At 34.0% G+C, this 13,000-nt stretch overlaps 1 protein-coding gene across 1 annotated transcript in view; it reads left to right on the forward strand.

Moving 5' to 3' along the window:
* The window catches only part of LOC115219629 (formin-J), a 75,925-nt gene extending 70,620 nt beyond the window's left edge, over positions 1–5,305 (forward strand). Inside the window, exon 20 of the mRNA XM_029789778.2 lies at positions 1,021–5,305. Coding sequence (XP_029645638.1) covers positions 1,021–1,239 — 219 coding nt within the window. The 3' untranslated portion in view covers positions 1,240–5,305. The remainder of the gene's footprint in view (positions 1–1,020) is intronic.
* Positions 5,306–13,000: the final 7,695 nt, after the last annotated feature.

The raw sequence follows: 13,000 nt of genomic DNA on the forward strand, positions 1-13,000 counted from the left end.
TTTCAATTTTTCTGTACAGCACCTTTAAATAGTTTTCTATTGAGTGTAGGCACTTTGATTTGGTCTAACACTTTGTCCAATAAGTACTATTACTACTGCTACTATTGCCATTACAACACTTAATGCTACTACTATTAACACCACCACCACTACCAACCACTTTTCTGTATTGTATCTACAAAGGATTTTTTAAATCAAAGTGTCATAGATGAATGTCATTACACTAAGGTGTGATTAAAAACAGTGATGTATCCTCTTCTACCATAGCCTTGGGTTAAGCACATTGTGAATGAAATTGTAAATATAGAAACTAAGCAGAAACCTACCATACTGTATCTGTTTTAACACTACAGTCTGTTTCTTATGCACTATTTAATGCAATCCACTCTGTTGCAAGTATGTTTGGAACAGGTCTCTAGTAACAAGATAATTTGAAGTCTTAATGTATTGCAGCATCCTATTGCAGTAACACTCCTGTATCTTTTGTCTTCTTTCTTCTTCAGTTCTACCTAGCAAATATAGGCACAACCCTTTTACTTCTGATTCAGCCATTAACCCTTTCGTTACTGTATTCATTTTGAGATGCTCTGTGTTTCTTTCAATTAATTTAAATATAACAAAGAATTTAGTAAAATAACTTAGTTATCATTCAGCTAGTGTTAGGGACATAAATTGTGACTAAGGTTTGGTGGTATATTTTAATTCAAAGCTTATGAAAACAAGATATTTGTACTTAGAGCCAAGGGCGGTTTCAGTCGGGATGGTAATGAAAGGGTTAAAAATATATACATACAGTGGTACTCCAGCATGATCGCGACTGTATGGCTGAAACAAATAAAAGAACACTCACACACACACACCTGAGCACTGTAAAGACAATAGACAGTACCATAATAGTAGTTTATACGATATACAACTTTGTTTCATTTTAGTATAAATATGATAATAACAAATGAGAAAAGAAATACCATGTTTATTAAAGCTGGCTCTGTTTCATTCATTCAAATTTCTTGTCAACAGGAACACAGAGATCTGGAAGCTCGCATAGCACAAATAATTAAAGGGACTGAATCTTATGGCTATGAGGAACCCCAGCATACTACTAACCAACTCGAGCAGAATACAAAGAATAAACACACAGATTCCACACCATTCACAGCTCCAGCCAATGAAGAGGAAGAGGAAGATGATGAGCCAGTCATGGACGATGAAGAGTTACATAGTCTCCTTGGTGTTTAATGATAGTGCAACATCAAGATAATAGCTGGCATCATCATTATCAATCAGTATCATCATCATTTTCATCATACCACCACCACCACCACCTTCATCATCATTATTATTAGCAGCAGCATTAGTAGCAAGAGTGATATAAAAAAAAAAACTCTTAGATCAAAACTCACTGGAAGAGTTGATTGCTTTCAGAAGCAATACATTTAGAAAGAAGAGAAAAAAAAAACAACAACAACAAAAAGCAAAGATGTAAAAATGCAAGAGTGGGCAGTTTTTTTTTTTTTTGTTTTGTTTGTTTCTCTTCACAAGAGATACCATTTCTTAATTATCTGCACTTATCAGCAAATGTATAAAATTGTTGTCTTAGAAACAGCAGGTATGATGGTTGTTGGCAGTAGTAAACAAAAAGGAAAAAAAAAAACCAAAAAATTCTTCTCTGCCTTTCAACATAACTTTCCTTCTCTCCCTTCTCCTAAATAACTATTTCTATTCCTGCTTTATTTACATTCTCTAAGACTGTAAGTAACTTCACCTAAACTTAAATTAGAAATCTGATATGCCCTCAATTTTTTAAAAAAAATTTTTATTATCATTACAATAATTATTCTTATTATTACTTTTTATCAATTATTATGTTTTGAAAGTTAAAATGTAAAAATAATTATTTTGTTAGATATTGGGATCTAGAAAGACAAATAATTAAAAGGGTTTTATAAATTTCTGCAGTTGAGGCGTAAACAAGATTTAGGGAATGCCTTTTTTTTTTTTTTTTTTTTTTTTCCTTTCTCTGGTTACTTTACAGCTCAGATAATGCAAATTATATTTGAAAAATCACTTCATAAACAGAAAAACAATTTTCATGACACTCTTAAACTTCATTTATACTTTAATCTATGAACAGAAAAATTGGTGAATAAATGAATAAAAAAATTCAAATAATTTCAAATACGAAATCATATATTTCTGTACTGAGTATACTTTCCTTCTCTCAGTTACTTCACTCAGTTCTATTTGTATGAAATACACTCTCTCCAAACTCAATGACCTAGTCTTTTACTTTTCTTTTCTTTTTTTTCTGAAGAGATCTCTTCTTAGACTAATGTGATTTGTTTCTGGTGTTCAGTCCAAGTTAATAGTATTCATTGCTAAAGAGATAATGGAGAAAGGATCAGTCTAAATACTAAAATCAGTTGACATGGTAGTTTAAACAGTGGAAACATTAGTTTCTTTAAGAATAATTTAATACATTGCATTTGTAAGATTTAATGTTCTCTTGTGGTTGCTTGTGTCCAAAACAAAAACAAAAAATCATACTGTCTGGTTGTCAAGCTGTGAGAGTCTTTCAGGTGTGTTCCCTCCACTGAGTTTTGTTTGAAGTATACCTGGTCTTCATTGAAACACTTTCTTCTCCTCTGCATTCAACCACTTCGATTGATCTCTGATATTATCTTTTCTCCTTCTTAACATTGTGATACTCAGTAATACATGGTTATCCATCATCTAATTAGACTCCAGCAAATGCAATGTAGAATATCTCTGCCCAATTCTTTTTTTTTTTTATTTATTTCCTCTTAATTTTCTTATAATTTATTTGCTTATTTTTAATAAACATTCTAGCCCCCAAATTTTTAATGCATATTTATTTATCTTGTGTATTCAGTAAGTGAACCAGACTAGATTAAGATATCTTTTTCCAAGTTCTATAACCAATTTCCACATGACTTCATCATAGTATATTCTCTATGTATATCAGAAAAGTTGTGCCTTTTAGTTTGTTTCTCTCTTTTGTTCATCTGTGTTTTGTGCCCCTCATGGCTTATTTGTTATATCCTTCCTCCAATTCTCTCCCACAGCTCACTCTCTCTTTCACACACACGGTTATGTATAATTAATGTTTTACTTTGAATGTCCTAAATTTTGAAACGTTAATGATTTGAATTTTCATTTGTGTTTTGTTGTGCTCTGCTCAATTTACCCTTTTTTAAGTGATTAATGAATTTACCCACCCTTTTTTTATATATATAATATATATATAAAATGTCCATCTTGGGGCTGGGTAGGGTCCTCTATTTCTAAAATTTGTACAATGCCATTGTTAAGTGGTTCCTGGAGTTTAACTTTTTTGTTTGTTTGTTTTTTTACTGTCCAGAAACAATGTGATGATGTAGATCTTTTAAGCATAATGAAACGTTGAAGTTTTATTGTTCCATTAATCTAATTTGATTGTTACCTGTTCTTATTTAATCCTACTTGCTAAAAGATAAACTTCCTGTTATTTTACCATCTTTTACATTATTTTTAACAGCCATATGATGGTGTTGGCACCAAGGTCAAAGAGCTTGGCTACATATATACTTTATAGCACAGTGGCACTGAATTTAATTTTCATTTCTCATAGGTCAATAAAATAAGACCAGTAATATGTAAATTATATATATATATATATATATATATATCCCTTCTTACTTAGTACATATAGGGTCTTGTGCCTATAATAAAACATTTCAAGGGGGAGTTTTTCTTGCTTAATTTTTCTGAGTTCCTTTCTTCTCTCTCAGCATTTTATTTTAACATTTGCTTTCTTTTAAAATGACATTTGAAAATATTAATGACAGCTAGATATATCTTTGTGATGATTATTATTATTATTATTATTATTACTATTATCTAAGTCTTTTAGAATACACTGTTCACAGAATGAAAGGAAGAAAACAGAAAACTGAATGCATTTAATAATGATAGCAGAGGATTACAATTATATTTTATGTTTGGAAGTAATTAAGCTGAAGAGAAAATTCTTTTAATGTAGTTTATTTTATTTATTTTTTTTTTTTTTGCATGCTTTTCATTGTTAGAATGAAGGAATCTGAAACAAACAAGCATTTAGCTCACGAAACTACTCCGTACCTGTTTAGCAAATAGTTTTTATTTAATAGATGACATTTCTTAGTAAATGTTTGGAAATCATATGAACAAACTGGTTACCGTTTCTGTGTGTATATATATACACACACACACACACACACACACTTCATCATCATCATCATCATCATCAAGATCTGTGTTCTAACATATTAACTCTTCTGCACCACTTTAATTTAATTTTTTTTTTGTTCTTCTCATTTCAACATGATGTTGATACTCTCCTTAGGACAATATGATATTCACTCACCTGAATTTCAGCCTCTGGCTCCTACTTTAATCGATAGCAAGGGAGTAGAATTATTGTTTTCAAATGTAATTGAACTATAATTTATAGCACCATAGCTATGGAGTGAGATTGTCATGACTTTTTTTATTTTATTTTATTTTTTTTTATTATGACAACTGAATTCCTCCTGCTTAATTTTTTCCCCTGTAGGGAAATAAAAGGTGGAGTTTTTTTTAAAATAAAATATACAAGAAAAAAACAGTAAAAACAAGGTTTCAAAAATCTTCAGAAAGCCTCCATTGAATGAATTTCTGTCAACCATACATACTATGTCATCTAATGTTTACCCCTAAAATATTGTAATATAGTTTCCCTGTTTTCTCTCCTCTCTCTCTCTCTCTTCCCCTCTTACTATATAATTTTACTGTACCATTAATAACTAAAATGTTTTTTTGGCGTACCAGTGAAATTATTTTCTTGTATTTAGCCTTGTCACTAGCAAGATTGCTTTAAATGAAATGGAAGACTTGGAATTTAAGAAAAATATATATATGTGAACTTTGAACATCTGAGAAAAAAATCCCATTAAATTCCTATAGTACACTTCTATTATGGCTCTAAGAGAGAACATTGTATTATATTATATTCATTTGGACAAAGTTAATCAGCTTGATTAAATATGTATACCACAGATCATTTGGACTTTATATATATATATATAGATAGATATATATGTATATATATATATCCTCTCACCTGCATATATGGAGAAAAAGTTGCTCGTATATTTAAAGAGTGCTATTCATCTTTTTCTGAATAAGTGAAAATTGGAACATTGGTCAATAATAGATCCTCCTCTTCTTCCTCCCATCCCCTTATCTTCCTCTTGGATGTGATTAAAAATTATTTACTGCATTGTTTGAAACTAGTTTTTTTTTTTTTTTTTTTTTCAACCTCATTGACAAATATGTTTATATGTTATGTAATATCATTTAATGTGAGATGAATGGAAAAGGGGAAGAAAAAAAAAACTGTTGATATCAGTGGCAGCTCTGCATGACATTGGGTTGGTTTGAGTCAAAGAATATTTGTTGTGAGTGAGGCATGAAAAAGTAATAATTACAATATATGTATATACACACATACATATATATGTGTGTGTGTTTGTGTGTGTATATATATATATGTGTATATGTAAATGCTGAATTGAGATCTATATCCAATGTACTTTGAATAAAACGTTACTTCCCCTTGATGCATTTGTGTAAGTAGATTTTATTTAAATATACATATATATGTAATACATTCACACACATGTATATAGACATACATATATACATACACGTATACATATCTCTCTTTCTCTCTCTCTCTCTCTCTCTCTCTATATATATATATATATATATATATATATATATCATAAAATTAAAAACAGAACACAAAGGATATTGCGGTACACATGTTTCAAGTTTTATATGAAAAGTACATGTAGTATTACCCATTATTTTTATATGTATATATACTCATATATATATACTCATATATATATATATATATGGAAGATTTATAATGTATAGCTTTATGGCTGGAAGATAGTAAATTTAATAATCCCAGTCATCACTATAAGAATATCAGATTTGGTTTAGTTCATAATGAATTTGTGTGCATACATAGGTAGTGAATAACCAGGAAGAAAATGCATTGTTCTTAAATGAGGCTAGAATAAGCCTGACAGTCAGTTAATATCAGTTGAACTATTTAATCATTTTGTATAAGTCGGAACAAACCTGAGTGATAGTCCAATCTATTGCACATTTTGTTGCTAATTAGATTTGTGAGTTTGGTCTTTATAATTAGTTAAAAATGGGTTTCCCATCTCACACACGTCATTGAAATACCAAGTGTTCTGAACGATAACTTAATTTATTCAAATCTCTGTAGAAGATATTTGAATAAATTAACAAATTCAGAAAAAAGTATTTGAAGCTTTTTTTTTTCTTCTGATATATTGTCACAACACAGTATATCTTTGCCTATTTTGACATTAAATTGCTTAAAGACTGAACAGTGTAAAGCTAAGTTTTTTTGGGTTTTTTTTTTAATATATATTTATCTATATTTTGTATGCTTTCACCTATCTTTTACTGTTATATATGCATGAAATAATGTTACCAATTATAGCTTGATTCCACTTTAAGGGAGGGAAGTAGCTAGAAGCATATGATTTCTGAAGAGATGTGTTTGTGTATATGGGGACAGATCAGGTTTATATTTTTATGTAAGGGATTAGCAACATATGTGTGGAAAGAGAAACATGATCAGACAGACTTGAACAGCGACTGGTATTGGTCTGTATCAGAAAGGTTTATTTTATAGTATAAAATACCAATAAAACAGTGCAGTAAATTTGCCATGCGGCGTGGAAAATCCTCATTTTGCATAGTCCTTCTTCAAGGGAAAAGCTGAATGGGAGAAAATTAATGAGATACAGCAAATTTGCTGCTAGCTTTTTGTTGTTGTTGTTGTTGGTTTTTTTTTTCCTACTCTTAACTCTTTTACTTGTTTCAGTCATTTGACTGGCCATGCTGGAGCACCACCTTTAGTCAAGCAAATCTTTGTAAGCCTAGTACTTATTCTGTCAGTCTCTTTTGCTGAACCGTTAAGTAAACACACCAGCATCGGTTGTCAAGTGATGTTGGGGGGGACAAACACATACGACGGGCTTCTTTCAGTTTCCGTCTACCAAATCCACTCACAAGGCTTTGGTCGGCCCGAGGCTATAGTAGAAGATACTTGCCCAAGGTGCCATGTGGTTGGTAAGCAAACTGCTTACCTCACAGCCACTCCTACGCCTATATACGCTTATATACTTGAATGTAAAAACTCTGCTGTCTCATTAATTTTTCTCTTTTGCCCCTTTAGAATTTAAAACTGGTCATATCTGGCCAAAATATTCTACCCATTTTCTGTTCAGACTAACCTAATCTGGCCTCTCATACCTTGCATTATCATTTGTAAAATAAACTAAACAATCACAACGCTTTGGTCAGCCTGAGAATATAGTAGAAGATCCTTATCCCCAAAGTGCCATGTAGTGGGACTGAACCCAGAACCATGTGGTTGGGAAGCAAGCTTCTTACCACATAGCAACAAGAAAGATTTTATATATTGACTCAAGACTTTTTTTTTTTTTTTGTTAGAGACAGGTAATAAATTATTAAACTGACCCTGATATTAATATGCATTGGGATTTAAATTTGATTCATGCATTAAATACTGATACGGTATTTTGTTCTCTTGGCTGATACTGCCACTTCATTGTCATGCTTTCACCATAATATTGTCATGTATTCACCATAATAAAAGGCTGTTGGATACATTTAGTATCACTGGTTATATACTTAATCTCATAAGATTACAAGATCAGTGAATGACTACAAAAAAGAAGGAAAAAAGCCAGTGTTGTTTTTCAGTTTCAAATATGGACATGTTTGCTTTCTAGCTGTTTTCCCTAATATTTTTCTTCTCATGAAGTGCAAGTGTGGTTAAAAAATTTGAGTCCCAACTTTGTGGTTTCAGTTTTAGTACCACCACCTGATACTTTTGGGTGAGTATTTTCTACAGCGCCACTGTTGACCAAGGCCTTGTAAGTGTATTTGTTTGACAGAAACTAAAATAAGCCTGTCAATGAATGTATGACTGTGTCTTATTATCATACAAGCAATAAAGGCGGCAAGCTCGCAGAATTGTTAGTGTGACAAGCAAAATGCTTAGTGGTATTTTACCCTTCACTATGTTCTGAGTTCAAATTCTGCCGAGGTTGACTTCGCCTTTTGTCCTTTTGGGGGTTGATTAAATAAGTACCAGTTACACATTGGGATTGATGTAATCGACTAAATCCCCTCCCCCAAGCTGCCCTTGTGGCAAAAATTTGAAATTATTATACAAGCAATATATTATATAAGTGGTGAGCTGGCAGAATCATTAGTGATGGCCAGTATGCTTAGTGGCATTTCATCTATCCTTACATTCTCAGTTCGAATTCTGCCGGGGTTGATAAAATAAGTACCGGTTGAGTACTGGGGTCAATGGAATCGACTATCCCTCTTCCCTAAAATTTCAGGTCTTGTGCCTATAATAGAAAGGATTATTATACAAGCAATATCATTCATATCCAGTATCCTGCTGGATTTTGATCGAGAAATATTACCTTGCTTGGAAACGGGTGAGGGTTGGTGACGGGAAGGGCATCTGGCTGTAGAACATCTGCCTCAAACTCCATTCAGTCAATGCATGATGATTTTGATTTCTATCACCTTTGAAAGTACTTTTCTTAAAGAATACAATTATTTTTTTAATGTCTTACTGGTTTCAGTATTTGAGCTTCAGCCATGCCTTCAAAGCTTTTAGCCCATTTATTAATCCTAGTACTTTCCCAATTATTTATCAACCAAATGGTTAAAGACTCATTTGTTTAAAGAGACACATAATAAACACCACAAGGTACTTATAATTCAACAGATCAGTTTATTGTTAATTCCTTAACCCTTTCGTTACCAAACGGCCCGAAAAAAATTTTGGTTAATGTGACCAAGCCGCCCGAATTTACTTATTCATATTTAAATGAGAATATCAGAGCAAATCTCTTTAGTACATTCGTGAAAACACGTATTATACTTCGTAAACAGTTCAACTACAGTTTTGTACAATAATCGAAGTGTAATTTTAATTCCGTGAATTTTGAGAGATTTTTTTCCGAAATTTGTTCCTGTTGTGTTTTCAAAATTTGTAATTCTGACAAAAAATGGATACGAATTTCATTATATCAAGCAGCGAGTCAGAATTCGAAGGATTTTCTACTGAAGACCTTCATAAATCTAACTCTATGACTGAAAAAAAAAAGCACATGGTATTTGATAATGAATCTGATGTTTCATTTTCCGAAAGTGAAAACAGTGAATTCAAGAGCTCCGACAGCGATAAAGAAAACGAATTGGCACCTGAATGGAGTGAAAATTTAAAAACTGTTTCTTTCGGTGATTTTTCTGAAGAAACTGGACCAAGCCACAGACTTTCCCAGAGGAGTAAAGCCTTAGACTATTTCTTTTTACTTTTTCGAATGAGCCCATTTTAAATCATTACGGCGAAAACGAACCGTTACGCTAAACGTAAACAAAGCGAAAGAAAGGATAGTTTGTGGTTTCCCATAACCTTAAATGAAATTAAGACTATTTTGCCGTAAATATTATGAGTATCAGAAAGTTACCCAGAATAACAAATTCTGTCGTAAAATTTTGTTGTATACCCAATTGAATATTAGCTAATAACCCATTTTCTATAGCGATATTTGAACAAAATTTTAATTTTATATTTTGTTGAATTTACCTGTATCTACCTGTAATTAGAGTCACTTTGTGACAAAAATTATAGTATAGAATTGGTTGAGAATATTTCATTAAATTATCTTCCAAAAATCAGATTAATATATTGATAAATAAAAAAGTTATAGTTGTTTAATGAAACCAGACTAAATTTATGATTACGTTAGAAATAGTAACGAAAGGGTTAATGATGGATTTTCACAGTTCCTGGTTTCTAAATTCCACTCACAAGATGACATCCAATATGCCATGTAGAGGTTTCTCACTCAGGACCATGTAGTTGTGGAGCAGACTTTATAACCACCTAGTTATATATGTTTATGTGTGTGTGTGTGTATATATTTGAGAATATGAATCGGAGTGGCTTCTCTGATAATTTTTTCCACTTTAATCATTGTTTAACATCAACTGTCTATGCTGGCATGGGTTGGACTGTTTGATATGGAACTGTCTGTTGAGACATGGTTTCTACAACTGGATGCCCTTTCTAATGCTGACCACTTAACAGAGTGTGTTGGGTGCTTTTTATGTGGCCCCTGAAAGGACAAGCTTGTATGTGTGGAAGACAGCGATTTTTACTTAGCTTGGCCTGTCTTATCAAGTATAGCAAATCACCACAACTCCCAGTCCCTTGTCATTTTTCTCAGTGAAGCCCAGTGTCCAAAGATCCTGTCTCACCACTTTGTCCTACGTCTACCCCTTCCACAATTAGAGCTTGGCGCTTCTTTATGCAGTTGTCTTCATCTGTTTGCCTCACATGACCAAACCAGCACAGTCTTCACTCTTGCACACATGATGCCTCTTATACCCAGTTTTCCTCATAAGTCACCTACGCTGTCATGTGTGCACACTGACATTACCCATCCAGCAGAGCATGCTAGCTTCATTCCTTTCAAGCCATCACAAGTTCTCTGTAGTTAAAGCCCATGTTTCACTGTCATGTACATACACAGGCTTCAATCTGCTTTTCACTCTGAGGGATAGGCCTTGCAGAGTGAAAGGGCTATGATTAGATGTTTACAAATTATATCATATGTAAATTCCGCCGAGGTCAACTTTGCCTTTCATCCTTTTGGGGTTGATAATTTAAGTACCAGTTACGCACTGGGGGTCAATGTAATCGACTTAATCCCTTTGTCTGTCCTTGTTTGCCCCCTCTATATTTAGCCCCTTGTGGGCAATAAAGCAATAAAATGGTAGAAATATAACTATTATTGTGTGCTTGACTTAAAGTAGATTTGAACCTTCACTTTACTTTGAATCAGTGGTTCTCAACTGGGGTCCCTACGATCTCAGGGGTGGGGGAACACAAGCAAAATAGTAAATTGGGGATCCACAGTAATATCTTAAGGATCCATGAAAAAAATTTTTGCTGTAGATGTATTTATTGCAAGAAATAGTTAGGTTTCTTTCTCTTATGCTTTACATGTTCTCTCAGAGAGTGCTTTTGAAAACATACACAAGTGAACATGTGAAAAAGAAAAAAGGAATTTTGAAAGAAATATCTATAAAACTAGTTTTTAAACACTGAATGATTATGGGGGGTCCACCAGAATAAAATTGTAATTAAAAGGGTCATAGGTAAAAAAAAATTGAGAACTACAGTTTTAAATGAAAGATGGAAGACATCACGAGGAAAAAAAAAACCTTTCCATAAATCATCATCGTTTAACGTCCGTTCTCCATGCTAGCATGGGTTGGACAATACAAAATTCTTCACAACCATGTGGTTTCAGGTTCAGTACCACTGCATGGTATCTTGCCCTGCAGCTCGCTGAATCCTACGAAACCATCCAATCCATGCCAGCATGGAAAACAGACATTTAATGATGATGATGATGATGCATGAGGGGACAGGTCATTACTGCCCATATCTTGCACACATACACAGCAACAAAGAAAACCCATCAGCTCTGGTGCTGGGTGTTAGCAGTGTGAACTGAGCACATTTTATCAAGCCATCATTTAGAGATTGCTCCAATGCAGGGAGGACCAAAAACCATCTACCCTGCACCAGTTCTTGCTTGGAGTTACTACTCTCCTAAATGCTCAGCTTGTGATTTATCTATTTTCTGGATTCCACCCTTCACATGTTCATTCCATTTTCAGCATGGATCCTTAATGAATCATGATATAACAAACGAATTGTGCTACTTTCGAAATTATTTTTTTATAGATTCTTTTCTTTGACTACCAAACGATTGTATAGTGTAGCGGAAATGGCCAAGAGATGGACTCATTGCTTTACTCTATCTACTCTTAATATTCAGAGTACAGATGGTTGTGCCATTGGAGCTGCACACCTAGAGTTTGGTAGATCAGATCTTGTCATTAATGCTGTATGTCTATGGCCAAGACACTTAACTTTAACCTTTAGGCATTCAGATTATTCTTTTTTTTATTTATTCACATTCATCATCATTGTTTAACGTCCACATTCCATGCGAGCATGGGTTGGACGATTTGACTGAGGACTGGCGAACCAGATGGCTGCACCAGGCTCCAATCTGATCTGGCAGTTTCTACAGCTGGATGCCCTACCTAATGCCAACCACTCCGAGAGTGTAGTGGGTGCTCTTACGAGCCACTGGCACCAGGGCCAGTCAGGTGGTACTGGCAATGGCCATGCTCAAATGGTGTTTTTTACATGCCACCTGCACAGAAGCCAGTCCAGCAGCACTGGCAACGACCTCGCTCGAATGCTTTCCACGTGCCACCGACATGGAAGCCAGTCAGCTGCTCTGGTAATGATCATGCTCGGGTGGTGCTCTTAGCATTTCACTTGCTTCAACAGGTCTTTGCAAGCAAAGATTAGTGTCCAATGAAGGAAAGGTATGCATAAGTGGGCTGGTTACACCCCTAGCATAGGCCACAGGTTATGGTCTCACTTGGCTTGCCGGGTCTTCTTACGCACTGCATATTTCCAAGGGTCTCGGTCACTAGTCATTGCCTCAGTAAGGCCTGATGTTCAAAGGTCATGCTCCACCACATCCCAGGTCTTCCTCTTCCACAGGTTCCCTCAACTGCTAGGGTGTGGTACTTTTTCACACAGCTATCTTCATCCATTCTCACCACATGACCATACCAACGCAGTCATCTCCCTTGCACACCACATCTGATACTTCTAACTATTTTGAATTGATCATGCATCATGTCATAGCTTTGAGATTTCAGTGGTGTGATTGTTTATTTCTGGAATGATATTTTTGGGTAGGTGTGAGAGGTCAGATCTGGT

Source organism: Octopus sinensis, linkage group LG15 (assembly GCF_006345805.1).
Source record: "Octopus sinensis linkage group LG15, ASM634580v1, whole genome shotgun sequence".
Classification (NCBI taxonomy): domain Eukaryota; kingdom Metazoa; phylum Mollusca; class Cephalopoda; order Octopoda; family Octopodidae; genus Octopus; species Octopus sinensis.